The sequence below is a fragment of the Gobius niger genome (genome assembly GCF_951799975.1).
Source record: "Gobius niger genome assembly, chromosome: 20".
In the NCBI taxonomy this organism is placed as follows: Eukaryota; Metazoa; Chordata; class Actinopteri; order Gobiiformes; family Gobiidae; genus Gobius; species Gobius niger.
This window is the reverse complement of record NC_136871.1, coordinates 5691434-5710210: the sequence shown is the minus strand read 5'-3', so window position 1 is coordinate 5710210 and position 18777 is coordinate 5691434. Positions and strand designations below refer to the sequence as shown.

Genomic DNA, 18777 nt, shown 5'->3' with positions numbered 1-18777 from the left:
ATGTTTAGTTAGCGATTAGTTTGTAAACTAATGTTTAGTTGTGGTCCAAACTCATTCCTAACTTTCCTGACACATTAATAACATCCCAATTCTTCACAGGAATGTGTTTATAGGAACGTTTCGTAACTTGCAGGGTCACTTTTCAGGGTCACTTTCACAGAAATGGGAAAAAGCTTGTGCCTGCAAGTTCATGACATTGAAACAAATGCTCTACATTAGGGATGGGCGATAGTTTGGACGATTTTATTTGTAGTAAACTTTAAAAAGTCTCCTGATCTTGGTGCACAGCAGACTCAGCTGCATGACCTTTACAGCCAATGGGTTGTACGTAAAGCCCAACAGATAATGGAGTGTCCGGACCATCCGCTTTTTAAGGAGTTTAACTTACTCCCCTCCGGACGCAGGCTAAGAATGCCCTGTACTCGAACTCGTCGGGCCAGGGCCTCTTTTATTCCAGAGGCTGTTGCGAAGGTAAATGATCATATGTTGCTCAGTGAAGCTGCTGCAAATTAGGGTTTATTTGATCTTATGCTGATTGTTTCTCAGCCTCAGAGCCGGACTGATGATGCTGTGACTGTATAATCTTTGTCCCAAGCACAATTGTTGTCTCACTGTGTTTTATTTGTTTGTTTTTGCTTTATCATGTGTGGACTCCTGCTGCATAATAATTTCCTTCGGGACATTAATAAAGTTGAACCTTGAACCTTGAACCTTGATCTTTCATATGAAGAAAACTGCTCAGAGTCCTGCTCATTAAAGGGATATTTCAGTATTTTTGACATAGGGCCTCATTTCCTAGTTATCCAGAGTGTTGCTGATTCCTGGAGATATTTTTTTTTGTAATTTATGCAGTTCTTATATTTGAAGAGTTTCGTGGCGCTAGGCTAGTGCATGGCTAACGCATTTCTACGATACAGAGTTAATTTTGACAACATGTTATAGTTTAGTTTTAGTCTTTTGACAAAAATGTAATTCGATTTTAGTCTAGTTTTAGTCAAAAAAATATCTTCAATTTTAGTCGACTAAATTTAAGACGAATTTAGTCGACTTTGTGGATAATATTCATGCTCCACATGAACAAAGCTCAGAGCTGATCCTTTGGCAGTGAATTTACGTGATCTGAGGCTTTTTCAGACGGTCAATAGAAGTTTGGATGATTTTAGTCTCTCCTTTTCATTTTTATTTAGTCTTATTTTAGTCGACTAAAACATCTGGACATTTTAGTCATAGTTTTAGTCTCATGAGAAACTTTTAATTTAGTTTTAGTCCAATTTTAGTCGTCAAAAATATCACTTTGACTAAAATTAAGACTAAATATTTTTGTCGACCAAATTAACACTGCTACGATATCAGCTAGCCTGCATTAAAAACAGTCTGACCCGTGTCAGTAATTTTTGGAATATAACTGAACTTGCATCACATGAATGATCGCATTTTGAGGGACTATTTTCTAGCAGATCACTCCGCCGCTGCGTAGCTTATACAACCACGAAGCTGATGCTGCTCAAATATAAGTTACTTTAAATGCAAAATGGTTAAAATTACTCTATTGACACAGATATTTATATGGTTAGTCTGGCGTTATAAGTGATTTGCCTCAGGTGCTCTGTGGAGTGTGTCTGACTGGCTGGCCTTGCACTAGCCTAGCGCCACAAAACTCTTCAAATATAAGAACAGCATGAATTATAAAAAAAAATATCTCCAGAAATCAGCAACATGAGACCCTATGTCAAAAATCCTGAAATATCCCTTTAAAGGTCATGGCCAAAAAGGGACAGAAAACTGGGAAGAGATATTCAGCAAATTGTGGGAGAAGGGAGTTGATCTCTCGATGCGTCCATCATAATACAACATATCAGTTTTTCTACACACAAAATATAAAGTATCTCTTATAATCACAGCTTTTATCATTACAAATATCAGCAACACTCTGGATGACTAGAAAATGAGGCCCTATGTCAAAAATCCTGAAATATCCCTTTAATATTTCATAACGCAGCTACAATTAGGCCCGTTAAGAACATAAGCCTTTATTCAAAAATTGTTATTTCTGCTTTAGATATTCTCTGTCTGCTCTCAAAACTAAAACCTCTTGTTTTATCGTCTTCATGCCCCTGCTATGATTGACAACTGTCTCCATGGAGACTCAAGGGAAAGGGGCGGAGCTAAATGGTAAACTCGATTTTACGATTTACCCATTTTCCAAATCGTCTGTTTTTAAACGCATGAGTTAATTTGATTTATCGCCCAGCCTTACTTTACATCCAATGCACTTTTACAATATACTATAGGAGGACAAGATTCGTTCCAGTACTTGAAAAATAACCAGGTTTGTTTATTTATTTATTTAAGATGGGACAGTGCATATTAATTAACATGAGTCCTCAAAGTCCACATGTAAATATGCCAGAGTTAGCCACAATGGCTAATTTTCATCTGTAGTCCCAGGGCAGGTTGCTGTCTTCAGAACAACAGACATGAACAAAAGACAAGATAAAATGGTTAGTAAAAAGACATTATAAACAAAACGACACAGACAAATAAGAGATTAGAGGTTAAAGAGGTTAAAAACTGTCAGTAAACTCGGGTATAAATTGGGACCAAATCAGTTCTAACTCAGGCTCAATCAATTGCTTGGAATTCGGTTCTTTTTTTTAACAAGAATTGGCTGTTTGAATTGAAAAGGTTGGACTAAACTGCAGTATCTATAGGCTTTCTTGTAATATTTTGTAGCATCACTTCACATACAAACATGGGTCTCTTTTAAACTCCCACATCGCTACTTACCACACCCTTCACCTCTCCAATTATGTCTCTCACAAACCTTCCTGTTGTCGTCCTCAGTGGAAGGAGGCCAAGCCAGAGGAGCTGATGGACTCGAAGCTGCGGTGTGTTTTCGAGATGCCGGCGGAGAACGAGAAAACGGTGAGAACTCCCCCATCCGTCAACACCGTGTTTCTCAGCGGGACAGGATCCTGTTCCATATTTCCGAGACTTGCAGCGGCGGCGCTAATTGGCTCGAACAGAGAAGCCGAGTGTCGTGTGTCGAGTTTAGCGCCGGCCCTGCTGCACAAGATGCTGCTAATTTCAACTTCAAACTAAACTTTTGCAGTGCGACTATATAGTATACTGTACATATATTTAGGGTCTCTTCCTTGTGCTACTTTAAAATAGCAGAGAGCTTTTAATACTGTGAGAGTACTTGAGGAACAATGAGCATGTATTTTTGATTGGAAATAGCATATTTAAGTGGAATGAAACCAAATATGTATCCAAACTAACATCATTAAACAAGGCTAAATGTTTTGAACCCTAAATTATTATAAATGCTGATTATATTTTACATATACTTTACATATACTTTGGGGGTCGCAGCCTAAAAAGTTTGAAAACATTACTTTTTCCCATAATGCACACTGGCTAGTGCTAGTGCTACTAATATTGAAACAATTTAATTGGTAACTGACCTGACAGTTGGAGCTAGGGCTGGGACGATAATGAAATTTGGGGTCACGATTATCTTGGCCAAAATAATTGCCATTAACAATATTTTTATCATGTTATTTGCCTATGGTTTAAAGGGACTGTACGGAGTTTAAAAATGTTTAAATTAAGTATTTTCCTCCCTCTACACCAGTGTTTTTCAACCACTGTGCCGTGGCACACTAGAGTGCTGTGAGATATTGTCTGGTGTGCCTTGGGAAATTATCCAATCTCACCTAGTTGTTGTTTTGTTTTAAACAAATGCATTATTATCCACAAATAATGTATCGTTTTCGAGTGTCTATGCTGTCTAGTGATCGGCAGAGTAACCATATTATACTCTTCCATATCTGGTAGTTAATTTCTTTGAGACAAGAGAATTAGTGATGTATTGAGGCATTGTGGCTAGTGAGACTATACGGTGTTCCGAGTCAAGACACTTTGAGAACATTTCTGCTGGTGGTGCCTCGTGATTATTTCAATGAAAAAAATGTGCCTTGGCTCAACAAAAATCCTGCACTGTCACTCAAAAAGTTGCTCTGTCCGAAGTACCATCATGCACGAGCTTAATATAGAAGGTGCAGTTACACCTATGACCTGAGGTGGCAGTAGTGAGTATAAAATGGTCAACTTCTAGTCCCTTTAAAAAACCACTGAAACTGCAGAAATTGGGCAATTATTAAATATTCCTCTTCATTGTCTGCTGTAAATGTCATATTGAGTGAGACATAAAGTATTTAAAGGCACACTGTGTAACATTTTGGACTCTACTGTTGTCCTCAATACAAAACACGCAGCAAATGAGCAGCTCCACACAGACAATGCTATTTCTGCAGAGGGTAATCAAAGAATGGATTTGGATGAGGAACTAACCTACTGAAACCTGAAATACTGCTGACTTTAGTCACATCTCCATGTACCCACTCCCGGTAAAGTTACCGGCACTGGTTGTCTGATGGATTTAGCGATTATCTTCTAGCACAATAATCACGATAATCCAAGACCTCCAGAGGCATCTTGTCAATATACTTAACTTCTAAGGCTGAATTAATTACACAATTTGAATAACATTGAAATAAGATTGCAACATTTTTGATTCATTAATCTGCTTTGTGAATACCTGAGCTCATGTTTTAACATTTTGAAGAGCAATGACTAAATATGTCCGGACCCGTCGAAAGTTAAGAAAGAAAAGTACCTCGAGCTGATTTCGTTGGGGACCCCTGGTGTAGTCCAAAATATTACGCAGTGTGTCTTTAAGTCAAATTCAATTGTGTAGATGATTGTTTCTTAGTAGCACGAGCACTTACTGTAAACAATATTTAATTTCTTTATTTTCGCAGTCGTTGAGCCTCTTTGTAGCATGTCTGGTGCCTGTGCCATTATGGGAAGGATAATGTTTTTTTTAGCATTTAGCCTTCGCTCTAATAAGTCGTTCAAATAACAGCAACACGTAAAAAAAACACGTTCGAACGACAAAGCTCAGTTAATAATGTTTAATTCACACTGGCAGTTCAGCGTTTCTGTACAAGTACGCAAAAACATGCCATACTTTCCCACAATTAAGGCCTGAGCTGAACTCCTGTCATTTCCCCTCGTTGTTTATGGTTTATTGTTGTTTGTGGATCTTCCGGGACCCCACACGGTGCAGTACACTGAGTGTCGGGACCGCAGGAGGGAGGAGGACCTGCCCTAGATGTTTTCACTTCATTATGAAACAAGTGTTACATACACACGGCGCCCGGTCGGCACAGGGCTTCACACAGTCTCATAAACAGATGGGGCTGATACGGAAAGACTGGGTTTCCCACAATTATGAGTTTCAACAAGTGCCTTTATCCACCACAACATGCTCTCCTGGGTTACTACCATTAAGATGTTGACAAAATAGGGTTTATTTTTATTGAAAAACTATTACCTGTAACATCTGACTTTTAATCAGAGCCTATTAAATACATACAGTTAACAGAGGCTCAGTCCGGTTCTCATGCATCGCACATTTTAAACATGTGCGAGAGAGAAGCCTTTCATATTTACTCATAATTACATGTATCTAATCAAAGAAGATAATTGTTATGGCATCAGTTTTTGAAATCTGGAATTTTCCACGGATGAAAATCGCTGTCTGTGATGTATTTAGATCAAGCAGGTACAGAAAAAAATAATATATCTTAGAGACCAAGTGTTGATGCCTGTTTGGTCCAAGCATTAAAGGAATTTAGACTTTTGTGGAATGAAGAAACATTATTGTTCTGATTTATGGTTCTGTATGACAATCATTTATTAATGGTATCAAATAAATAATCATTCAGATATCGGTATTAAAGAAAATGTAATGGTACGTAGGGCTGTGCAGTTAATGTGCGAAATTCAGTTATGATTTCGATTATTACACTACACGATCACAAAAATAGAATAATCGAGAAAAAGTGATTATTAAGGATGGACTCCGGCTTGTCCATCCAAAGTGCAAAAAAATCCTTTCTTTGTGTTTTTGTGAGCGCGTCTGATCCACTGAACTACCAGTGCAGCGCGATAGATCTGCTAATAACATCATACTAAGACTTTTTATGCCTAGCTCTTGAGATAGTTAAGTGCTCACCTTTTGCTGAAAGGAAAACAGCTGTGGAGAAGCCTCGATATCCTTTGCCCAGACCAGTTGTTTCGCTAGGGATAATTTCTCTGAGCTATTTTTTTCCTTCATGAATTAATCTCGCATTATAAACATTTTTTAAAGACATTTATATAGCCGATATATAGGCTGCATATTGTGTATGTTAGGAAAAATGTGAGATCACTGGATAAATGGAGTTAAACTAAAACATCTGAACAATCATGGAGCACAAATGTTGCTACAGTTAGCGCCCAGAAAGTTAGCTCGCTAGCTAGGCAGTGATACGACTTGCCAGAGTTCATCCAGGACAAGACGCGGTGTGAAACAGTGAAGCTGTTTTTAGAAAGAGAGCCCTGTGCGCCCTGAAAAACAGCAGACCTGCATCTTTAATTTAATTGCAGCTTGATTTTCAATCCTTCAAAATGACGGACGGCCTTTAAAATTTTCCGTCAAAGCTTAAAATATTCCATAAATGACGGAGTATTTTCGGTTAATGTAGCCTCTGGCCCAGACACGGGTTTTGTTTAGTAGTAGAGTCTCAAACTCGTCTTCAGGAGCAGATCTCAACAGAGCTCAAAGCAAACTCTTATTACTTCATGCCGCTGTGATGATTGTTTCTGTCCCCTTTGTGTTTCACGTGCTAAAGTCTAACACTTTGGTCCGACATAAAAACATTAGCGCTGTGTGATGATGTCATCAGGCCGTGCGGCTCTGTTTGCTTGGACAGGTGTGAGGGCTGGCCAGCAGGAGGCAGGTATCTCTCAATAGAGGATTAGTTTGGAAACGTGAACATATTTAATATAAATTTTTTGATTGTCCTAAGATTATTATAATTTTTTTTAAATAAATAAAATAAAGATTCTTTTTTAAGGCAACATTTAATTGTTTGAATATGATTATGTTTCAAACAATCAGTAATCTTGATTCAATTCCTACTAAAATAATCGTGATTATTGTTTTTTCTATAATCGAGCAGCCCTAATGGCACCCAGCTCTACCTATGCGAGTGGGTTTTGGTTGATTTGTCAGGTCAAATTTTCACGGCTGAGAACTAAAAAAAAACAGGCGTGTTCACAGTCACACTTTAGTTTCTGCTTGGAACAAAAACAGACAAACTGTGACTGGCTGTCTTGGCTTTATTGTCATATTTTTACCTTCCTGTTATCAGATATTGCCATGTCAATATGGAGGATTTCACAATATATTTGTATGTTGTGCAGTTTTACGTCGACATAAACCAATTCTTCGATATATAGGGCTGTTTACCTCCCCTTTATGATGATCCATTAATTAAACTGAAACCTAAAATGAACACGATGCACAAGTTTACGAGCAGGATCCTCTCGACTGGTCGCTCCTTTGGAAATGTGTTCTCTGTGGAAAATACAGCACAAACTTCCTCAGGGACAAAACATTTTTACCGTCACCAAAATGACCCATGATCTTATAGGAAAATAAAGTGAAGTTAACATAATTACTGGTTTGAAAGTGTAATTTCACCGACACATATCTTTTACGAAGCTCATTTAACTTTACGATCCACGGCCAATTTGGTTACTCATCTTCCCCATGTATTAACGCCGCCTGTAAACCAGCCAGAGCGTTGGTCAGAAAAACCTCGGAAACTCTTGCGTCCTTTTTTTCTTTCTTTCTCCGTACCCGAAGTCAAAACGTATCCCCGTGTGACCCTCTTTTGCAGCACGACATGGACAACAAGATGGCGTCCAGTTTGCTGAAGTCCGAGTCCTCCGCGCTGCCGCAGAAGCTGATGAGCTCCTCCACTCTGGACGACGGCGAGGTGAAGAAGATCATGGAGGAGTGCAAGAGGCTGCAGATGGAGGCCCAGCGGCTACGAGAAGAAAACAAACAGATTCGGGTGAGGAGTCTGAATCAGAATGGGGTTTATTGCCTCTGTCTAGGATTTGCGACATGAAACCAAACTAGTAATGAGATGAAGTAATTGTAAAGCAATGAAATAAACTAAGCAAAGTGTATCTCTAAAGGTCAGCACACACTACACGACTTTTATGCCCGATTTCGCTCTAATTCTCAGTCGTGCCGAGTCTAATCGAGTCGCGTCTAGTCGAAGGTGGTCACATGGAGTCGGGTCGTGTAGTGTGGGGGGGTCGTGTAGTGTGGGGGGTCAGGACTGGACTGACGTTCGAATCGTGTCGTGTGGGCGGTAGAAAGACGCAACATGGTTGATTTTTAAGCCCGATTTTGGACGCACGGGAGAAACGTGGGTGATTTTACCGTCCCAAATGTGAATGACAGAGTGATATAAAGACAGGAAAACACCGCCGCGCCTCCTTTTTTCACTTCCTTGTTAAACCAGCGGCACCAACAACTCATTTCATGGCCACAGCCCCACACACAAAACAGCACGACTTTATATCACCAAAAGTTCACGACAACCACCTTTTCCAGCTACATTTCAACCACGAACAGGGTTTAGCGGCACTTACTGTGTTTGAAGACGAACTGTTTAGCTTCACCTCGCTGCTAACGGCGGCTAGCCTCCCCGCTTTCTCCTCCGTCTCCTCCTCTGTCTCCTCCATCCTGAGGCTGAGGCCCGTCTCCTTTTCTTATTAAATCCACTGAAATACGTCCCGCTTCTTCCTGTCGCCAACTTTTATCTCCATTTGACTGAACTATAGCCCAGTTGAAGCTTCGTAGTAGCAGTAAGCTAGCGCTGCGGTGTTGTGACATTGTTGACACCGTTGACCAATCGGGACCCGCACACGTTTCCCGCGCTCACAAACACAGGCCTGTTTTTGCGGATTTGGGGTCAGTTTTGGAAGCCGTAGAGAGGACAGACGCGCTGTTATAAAACATCAGCTGTTTGTCAGAATCGTGTGTCGCTCTTACGATTCTCAGTCGTTATGTGTGAACCCCCAGACGTTCAAAAATCGCACTGAATCCAGTCGTGTAGTGTGGACCCCCCGTTCTAGGCCAGAATCCAGCTAAAGGTTCCAGGTAAAGGCCGCAGCCCGGGTCTTGTCTAGTCTGCGCTTGCTTCTTGAAGAACATGATTAAACACGTGAATTTTAAGTGTTCCTGTAATGCTAATGTCGACCTTTCTTCAGTGACAATAACAAAAAGAGCGGGAAAGCTAAGCTCGCGGTGATAAGGACAAGTCTTTTCAGAGCCAGGAACACATCAGTTTGTTTGCGGTTTCGACTTGTTGCAGCATGAGCAGATAAACAGAGTGAAGGTTACATCGCCCGAGCACTTTAATCATTAGAACGAAGCACGAGTAAACCAGTAGGCTCGTGCAGCAACGGCTTCAGGCATTTGCGCAAGCAGCATAGCTAAAGTTAGCTAAAATTATTTGATCATTTTCTATTTAATGCAAGCCAATCTTAGTTATAGCCAGTGTTGGGGTGGAACTAAATACATGTATTCAGAATGCGTATTCAGAATAGTCATTTTGAGTAACTGTATTCTAATAAAGTTAAGGCTCATTCATACTTCACAAGACGCAAGAATTTCTTGTTCTTGCACCCGGAGCCGCAGAACAAAATGAAGTCATGGAAACGTTTTGTAACTGACGACAGATCCATGGCCGCAAGGCAAAAGTGACATTTGTTCTGCAGCTCAGGGTGCAAGAACAAGAAGTTCTTGCGTCTTGTGAAGTATGAATGAGCCTTTGCACTTTCATTTGAGAGTATTTAGAATACAGTTACTATACATTATGTGTATTAATGTATAGAATGAGCCCAGACCTGTTCACCACAACTGCCGCTAAAATCCTGCACTGTCACTCAAAAAGGTCTTAATTCGGGTCGAATTGTCGTCATGCACGAGCTTAAAGAGGGGGTATTCTGCTTTTTTCAATCACATAGCACCAGTCTATATCACACTACAATGATGACCAAACCTTCTGTTGGTCTGTAAATGCAGTAAATTAAAATAACTGCCTTGTATAAAATTGCTCTCTCAAAATGGCTGTAGTGAATGTCTTGAAATAGGCCTCTGTCTCTTTAAGAACCTCTGACCCTTTCCGACACGCCCCCTCCACACGCTGTCTGTGGCATCAGTGGGGAGGGGGTTCTGCTGAGGAGCAGTGGTTGGTTACTCGGCTGGTGACGAAAGCTCGGAGGCGTCTCCAGGAGGTGGGGGCGTTCCTAGGAGGACTCAGGCAAACCTATCCCTAAAATGGCCGCCATCAGAGTTTTTACAGATTACTCAAAAATACTTGAATGTGCCAAGGCAACACTTCAGGCATGTTTTTAATGAGGGAGTGACATAATAACATGATGTAAAGCTTGAAAAAGTCAATTTTGCATAATACCTACCCCTTTAATATAGAAGGTGCAGTTACACATACGGCCTGAGGTGGCAGTAGTGAGTATAAAATAGCCAACTTGCATCCAGCCCCTTTAAATATCAAGGCAATACATCCCAGTATTCAATCATTCAATTTTAGCCCCGTATTGCACAATATTATGAAAAAACTTTTAATAATGAGCTGTTTTTCCTCCTAAAATGAAATAAAGTTTTAAAACGCCTTATGCCACAGTTCATACAAACACTGCACACTGTTGAGAGATGCTACTGTCAGTCGGTCTAAGTTTCACCCAGCGTCCTGATTGAAAGCACATCATTCCTTGCCTCCAGCAGCACCTCCTCTCTCCTCTTCTCGCCCGAGGCTTCAGACACCGCGGGCTCCTCCTGTGGCTAAGATTAAACTAACAGAGCTGCCTCCCGCTGATGGGAAATGAAGTGTGTTACAGCCTGGCGCCTTTCACACTCCTCCGGGGGACAGGCTCACGTGAACCCTTCCACAGATCCGCTTTCTCTGAGCCGAGAGATAAAGCCGGTTTCTCAGTGACTGATGCGCTCACCGTGTTGTCTGCAGAAACTTTGTTGGGGGCTTGTTTGGCAGGAGAATGGCAACAAATCAGCCAAAACATTTCGAAAAGTAGGTAGTTTTGCCTGAATTAGAAATGTCAGGATTAGGAAGAATCAGAAGAATTTTCTCTCCCGTTCAGATGTGTTTAAAGGTCCTTCAGGTTAATAGATAAAAGGAAAACAGTCTGACAGATTTTACAAGGAAAAGGAAATGATAAGATTAAATACGATTGATCTCAAGTTGACTCAAGTTTGATCTTAGACAATCTTTATTGATCCACAGGGGAAATAGAAAATCCAGCTTGGCTCACGAACTGTCATACAGTCCCGATCAAAAGTTTAAGATCTCTTGAAAAACGGCACACACAAAAAAAAAACACACACATTTTACATGGTTGAATAACAAGTTTTCAACTAGGAAAAACGTCTAGGTCCACACGAAAAGGCCAAATCTGTGCAAAAATGTGGATTCAGTTTCATTTTCTGTCAGGTGCTGTCATGACGTTTTCAACATGGTACAGTTGTTGAGCTGCATCAGCCGGGCACCATCGCTGCTGAGGCGGGTCGTAGTAAAACAGTCATTTTGAATTTCTTAAAGGGGGGGTATTACACAAAATTGACTTTTTCAAGCTGTACATCATGTTATTATGTCGTTCCCTCATTAAAAACATGCCTGAAGTGTTGCCTTGGCACATTCACGTATTTTTGAGTAATCTGTAAAAACTCTGACGGCGGCCATTTTAGGGATAGGTTTGCCTGAGTCCTCCTAGGAACGCCCCCACCTCCTGGAGACGCCTCCGAGCTTTCGTCACCAGCCGAGTAACCAACCACTGCTCCTCAGCAGAACCCCCTCCCCACTGATGCCACAGACAGCGTGTGGAGGGGGCGTGTCGGAAAGGGTCAGAGGTTCTTAAAGAGACAGAGGCCTATTTCAAGACATTCACTACAGCCATTTTGAGAGAGCAATTTTATACAAGGCAGTTATTCTAATTTACTGCATTTACAGACCAACAGAAGGTTTGGTCATCATTGTAGTGTGATATAGACTGGTGCTATGTGATTGAAAAAAGCATAATACCCCCTCTTTAAAAGATCCTGAGGGTTATAGAACAAAAAAGTCAATTGGAAGACCCCCCCCCCCGCCAAAAAAATGTCCCCAACACTGAGCCGGAGGACTCGATTGGCTGGGCATCAAGACACTGGACGATTCCCGACCCACATTAAAGGAACAGGCCACCGTTTTCCATACTGGGATATGTTCTTACCTGAGCTATACTGGGAGAGGCCAAAGCTAACAACATCTTTGGTCTTTTTGCGTGGCTGAGAGCACACTTCTATACTGTGATATGTTCTTACCTGAGCTTAGACGAGTTGATGCGTACCTGCCCGGTCATTGCGCGTGCCCGTGGAAGAGCGTGGTAGCTTCCAACTTCCCGTCCGCTTGGAGCTATGGGAATACATTGGGAGAGGTTTAATGCTAACAACAGCTTTGGTCGTTTTGCGTGACTGAGGACGCGCACAAAGACCAGACAGTTACGCATCAACTCGTCTAAGCTCAGGCAAGAACATATCTCAGTGTGTAAAAACAGTGGCCTGTTCCTTTAAGAGCAGACGACTTGTTTAGGAACAGCAGGGCGAGATGAATGACGCTTTTCCTCAGTCCAAATGAAACTACAAATTGAGTTAAATGGACAAATGATGAAATCTACCGCAATTCTAAACTTTACTTGACTCATTTCTAGAGCTCTTCCCTCCGTCTGAACTTTATGACATTGCACGGTCGCAGATGATTAAACGTAACCCTCATCGCGTCTCCCTCCTCTTCTCCCTGCAGGAGGACGACGGCCTGCGGATGAGGAAGAGCAACATAATGTCCCAGCATGCATCAGTGGGCATGAAGCGAGAGGAGGGGCTCAGCGCTCGCAGCATCGCCCTCATCGTCCTGTTTTTCGTGCTCGGCGTCATTATCGGCAAACTGGTCTTGTAGAGAGCGGCAGCATGCTTTTCGGGGTGAAAACAACCAACAACCATCGAAAAAGAAACGCGGGATGTGGGTTTCTCCTTCTTTTTTGGATCGGAAATGCCATGTTCGCCGGACGGGGGCGTGGTAACGATTTTGATTCATTTATGTAAAAAAAAACACACAAAAAAACAGAAATTGAAAAATGAAAGGTTATGATAAACATGAAGAAATCTACTGTTACCGGTTTTGCCGCTACGTAATCAAGACGTAATCTGTGAAAGATTGTTTGTGCATCAGATGTGAAGTTTAAATGTCAGTGACTTTTTTTGCTTTGAATGTTTTTTAACGCAGAACTTGTGTCCCTGAATTTCAGCCACTAAATTTTTAATATACACAAATGTTTTAAAGGGGGCTATTATGCAAAACTCACTCAAGCCCTATACCTGATTTTTGTTTTGTTTTTTTGTTTTATTTTTTACAAATAATGAAAGAGGAAGCCACACATTTAAAACACACTCATTCCTTTTTAACAGATTTGTGCCGTCCCAATTCTTCAAGGCTCGTTTCACGACTTGCAGGGTCACTTTTCAGGGTCACATTCACAGAAACGCAAGAAAACTCACCTGCAAGTTCATAAAATTGTTCCAAATTATACTTAGAGGCACCGTGTTTACAACACACTAAAGAAGGACAAAGCAAATTTCTTACCATTACTAGAAAGAAATCAGGTATAGTGCCTTTAATACAGCTTTCTAGCATGTCACAATTTTATTCTCTCTTCAAAGACATACCAAAAGTTCTGTTTGGAGCCAGTAGCGCATCTTTGAGTAATCTTTGAACAAGGCCGTGGGAACCCAGGGTGCTGAGGGCGCTGCAGCAGCCCCTGGTGGATAGTTTGTGAACTGCAGGCAATATTAACCCCTTAACTCCCACCTGAACCGAGCACATTTTCTCCAGCTTTACCCCCAGTCCAAAAGCTTCTGGAAAAAAGGTGTGAAAATGGCAACAAAACTGAGACGAAAACAAGGATGAAAATGTGAGAAAACATTGACGAAAAAGTGAGAAAAATTTGACTAAAAATTGAGGAAAAAATGGACGAAAAAGTGATAAGAATTTGACAAAAAAGTGACAAAAAATTTACAAAAAATGACAAAAATTGACAAAAAAATGACAAAAAAGCGAGAAAAATTTGACGAAGAATTGAGAAAAAAATGGACGAAAAAGTGATAAGAATTTGACCAAAAAAATGTGAATAATTTGACGAAAAGTGACAAAAAAGTCACGAAAATTTGACAAAAATGAGACGACTGCCCAACAAAAAAAGTGATGAAAAAAAATGTGGGTAGAGCTGAACTGGAGAAAATGCTCTCGGTTCAGGCGGGAGTTAAGAGGTTAATAAATAGGATTTATGCACAGAAAAAGTATTTTGGGGGTAAATTCTGTCCCTCAGCGCCCCCTAACCAAAACATCTTCCCACGGCTCTGTCTTTGAACCTTCCCCAGTGGCAGAGAAAGCTCCTCCTGCTCCCCAAACTTGGGGCACATTTTCCACTCCAAATACATTGAATATTTAAAAGGTGAAAATTCAAGCATGTTTTTCCAGCGTTGGAAGAAAAAAAAAGTCACAGCACAAAACCCACGGACATATAAATCTGACAATCTGATGACGCAGACAATCTTCCGTAATAATCGTTCTGGTTCAAAACACCCCAAAGTGTCCAAAAAAAAGCGATTTGGATGGTAATGTTGAAGACCAATGGATTTTCTAACACCGGCGAGGCAGTGGTGGTGCGACTGTGTGCGAATGTTGATTTCACTGTATCGTCGTCGTTTGTTTTTTCTAAATGGCGGCCCGAGCCTATTGACCTGTAAATTGACCTCCCCCCCGTCACTGTACAGAATATCCTTCCAGTTGGAGCCCCTTTAAGAACTGAAGGGATTTAACCAGAGAGATGATCACTACTACAACTACTACTACTACTACTACAACGACGACAACTAATGGGGTAACTCGCACATACAGGGCTCCATCAAACTGACGACCACCGATCAGACGTGGTTGGAGAAAAAAAAAAAAATCAACCAAACTGAGGGCTTTGAATCCTGTGAAATCCGAGCGCAAAAGAGTTATCGTTCTGTGTCTGTAGGTGTGTTCGCGGCAGAAGGTTCTAGTTCACACGGTGCTGGTTTTGAGAGTGACAAATGTAGGTTTTTTAAAAAATGTGGTGACTCGGGACACATGAGGCGGTGTTTGGGAGGGCTGATGTTTTTGACATATTGCTTTAATCGAACGGTTCTCTATTGTCTTGTCTATTGTCTCCATTGTTCTTTTCACTCATTATGCAGTTTGTTTAAGGAGCAGGCCACCGTTTTTACATAGATATGTTCTTACCTGAGCTTAGACGAGTTGATTCGTACCTGTCTGGACCAAAGATGTTGTTAGCATTTAGCCTCTCGTAGCATTTTCCTATGGATCCAAAGGTGTAGTTGGAAGCGACCAAGCTCTTCCACGTTTTCCCTGTTTAAATACGGTTACATGAGCAGTTACACGATCCAAGTACAGTTACACAAAATTAAACATGTCGATTTTCTAAGCGGATCAAAAGGGGGACTATATTGTGTCCAGTGTTAATTTCGTCAACTAAAATATTTGATATTTAGTCTTAATTTTAGTCAAAGTGATATTTTTGAAGACTAATATTGGACTAAAACTAAATTAAAAGTTTCTCATGAGACTAAAACTATGACTAAAATGTCCAGATATTTTAGTCGACTAAAATAAGACAAAATAAAAGTGAAAAGGAGAGACTAAAATCATCCAAACTTCTATTGACCGTCTGAAAGAGCCTCAGATCATGTAAATTCTCTGCCAAAGGCAGCTCTGAGCTTTGTTCATGTGGAGCAGCTCCATGAAGCAGAGGAACAAGATTAAATATGATTATAATGAATATTATAAATGCAAAGTCAACTAAATTACTCTTAAATTTAGTCGACTAAATTTACTTGCAATTTTAGTCGACTAAAACTTGACTAAAATTGAAGTTTTTTTTTGACTAAATCTCGACTAAAATTAAGCTACATTTTACTAAAACTAAAATAAAATATGTTGTCAAAATCAACACTGATTGTGACGCGTAGTAACGCCTTTGGAGCGCTTCGACGTCCGCGCAGTAATACCTTCACTCCTAAAGAATTCTGCAGATATTCCTGCTTCTATGTAACTGTACTTGGATCGTTGAACTACTAAGCGTATTTAAATAGGGAAAACGTGAAAGAGCTTGGATGCTTCTAACTTCACCCCTTGTTTGGGTCCATAGGAACATGCTAGGACAGGCTAAATGCTAACAACATCTTTGGTCCAGACAGGTACGCATCAACTCGTCTAAGCTCAGGTGAGAACATGTCTCGGGATGGAAAAACGGTTGCCTTTTCCTTTAAGACTGGGTATTCACTATGGTTGCTTGATCATTTGGGCGAATATGATTTTACACCAGGGTCAGGCAATGTCCGGCCCGCGGGCAAATTCCGGCCTCACGCAAATGTCCAGATGATTTTGAGAAATACAATTGCGCACAACAGAGCTACTTGTTTAGAGACCCCAAAAATACTAAAATATTGTCAGCACCAGTATCCAATGCTTATACTAATAGAAAGTTACTTGTAACTAAAGCGCTTTTCTTATATTTATTGCACCGAGATTAAAATGTTACTTCACAAATTAAAAACCTTTGTTCGTAACTTTGTTCACGTCGCTCTTAAATTAACGCACACGGCGCCGAATGTCTTCGTCCGCTTTCTCCGTTTGTCGAGTCCGTGCCCAGAAAATCCACATAAACTTAAGTATAAGTCGCACTGGTATCTGCTCTCACTTGTTGATTCGACACCTTTTTACTATAATGTCCCGCCTTTGTTTTCCTGCGGTTATCCATGTGTCGCCCAGTTAACGATGAAGGAAATGAACTCCAATCGCACACACGGTCCGATAACTCCTTTGCTCTTATTTCCGGGCTTAAAGGAATAGGCCACCATTTTTCCATACTGAGATATGTTCTTACCTTAGCTTTGACGAGTTCTTTAGGACCTGTCTGATCTTCCCCCGTGCCTTCAGTCACGTAAACACAGCACAGACGGCGTTAGCATTTAGCCTCTCCCTCTCTCCTCTATAGCTCCAAAACAGGTCAAGATAGAAGCTACCAAGCTCTTCCACGTTTTCCCTATTTAAATATGGTTGCGTGAAGTGTTACACTACAAAGTACACTGCAAAAAGTGAATATCAAACATTGGCTTAAATGACTTGAATTGAGGAAATGTATCTAGTTTTGAGCGGTTTTCACTCATTTAGACACTTTTCCTGATCGGACCAAGTTTACTTTGCTTGTTCGAGGACATTTCAGACCAGTTCTAGGGTAAATCTCGCTTGAAATAAGAAAGTAAAATTGCCAATGAGATAAGACCAATTTTCTTACCCCTTTGGCAAAGAAAATGACCTGAAATAAGGACGAAATGTATCGAAACGAGTCGGAAACATCTCAGAACAAGTGAAATAATCTAGGACAAATGCCCAAGAACTTCTTAACTAGTCAAAACAGCTAAAATTTGGATTATTATGCTCAAATTGAGATGTTTATCCTGATCTAGTTAATTACTTTTTGCAGTGTATAACTACACAAAATTAAAGAATGTGGATTTTCTAAGCGGATAAAAGGGGGAACTATATTGTGAGGCGTAATAATATCAGGAGTAATTTGGCATCCGCACAGTAAAGTGAAGATTACTGCGCGAATGTCGAACTACTCCTGGTGTTATTACGCCTTACAATATAGTTCCCCCTTTTATCCGCTTAGAAAATCCACATTGTTTAATTTTGTGTAATTATACTTTGTAGTGGAACACTTCACGTAACCATATTTAAATAGGGAAAACGTGGAAGAGCTTGGTAGCTTCTATCTTGACCTGTTTTGGAGCTATAGAGGAGAGAGGGAGAGGCTAAATGCTAACGCCGTCTGCGCTGTGTTTACGTGACTTAAGGCACGGGTGAAGATCAGACAGGTCCTAAAGAACTCGTCAAAGCTAAGGTAAGAACATATCTCAGTATGTAAAAACGGTGGCCTGTTCCTTTAAACAGACCCACGTATCCAAACACTACCATAGTATTAGTACATAGTGTGTCCTTTTTCTCCACTCGTCACATGTCACTCACCACGGCCCTCGCATTCTTGCAAAGGGGGGCTCGTTTTACTGCATGCGTTCACAATGAAGAGTGTTGCATCTGGACTTTTTTTTTTTTTTTTTTTTAAACCTAATTTAATAGCTTTTATAATACGGTGATAATGATAATAAATGTGTCATTTTTGGCTGTAGGTTTGCACAACTGCATTTCTGATTTTGTTTTTTGTTTTGTTTGCGTTTCTATGATTTTAATGATGTTGTTTTTTTTGGGTCTAAAAGCATTTAAGGAACTAGCAGCTTCGACATGAACTGAACCCGTTTAGCTTTTTTTTTTCGAGTCTTGCCTTGTGACCTGTTTCAGCGAGTTATTCTCAGTCCAAGAAGATGGTGTGAACAAATTGTCTGACTACTACTGTACATAAAAGTTTATCAATGGACACACAAGGATGCATTATGGTTTGTGCTGGTCGGGAAATGAAGATGAAGAGATCACTTGCGGTCTATTTTTTATCCCATGAGAGTCAACAATGTGCAAGAAGTGGTAGAGAGCGTGACGCGGGACATCAATGTTTTCTACCAAAAAAGCTTTAAGATGCGCCGCCTGGCCCGGAGAACATCACTCTCTCTAATATTAGCTTTGATTGCTGCGCTTATTCGCTATGGCGTTTATTCGATGCGCTTCAGCGGTGATGCAA

At 40.7% G+C, this 18777-nt stretch overlaps 1 protein-coding gene across 1 annotated transcript in view; it reads left to right on the top strand.

Moving 5' to 3' along the window:
• The window catches only part of vapb (VAMP (vesicle-associated membrane protein)-associated protein B and C), a 34510-nt gene extending 21517 nt beyond the window's left edge, over window positions 1–12993 (top strand). Inside the window, exons 4-6 of the mRNA XM_079579344.1 lie at window positions 2845–2925; window positions 7797–7973; window positions 12786–12993. Of these exons, the coding sequence (XP_079435470.1) occupies window positions 2845–2925; window positions 7797–7973; window positions 12786–12938 (411 nt within the window). The 3' untranslated portion in view covers window positions 12939–12993. The remainder of the gene's footprint in view (window positions 1–2844; window positions 2926–7796; window positions 7974–12785) is intronic.
• The last annotated feature ends 5784 nt before the right edge of the window (window positions 12994–18777 follow it).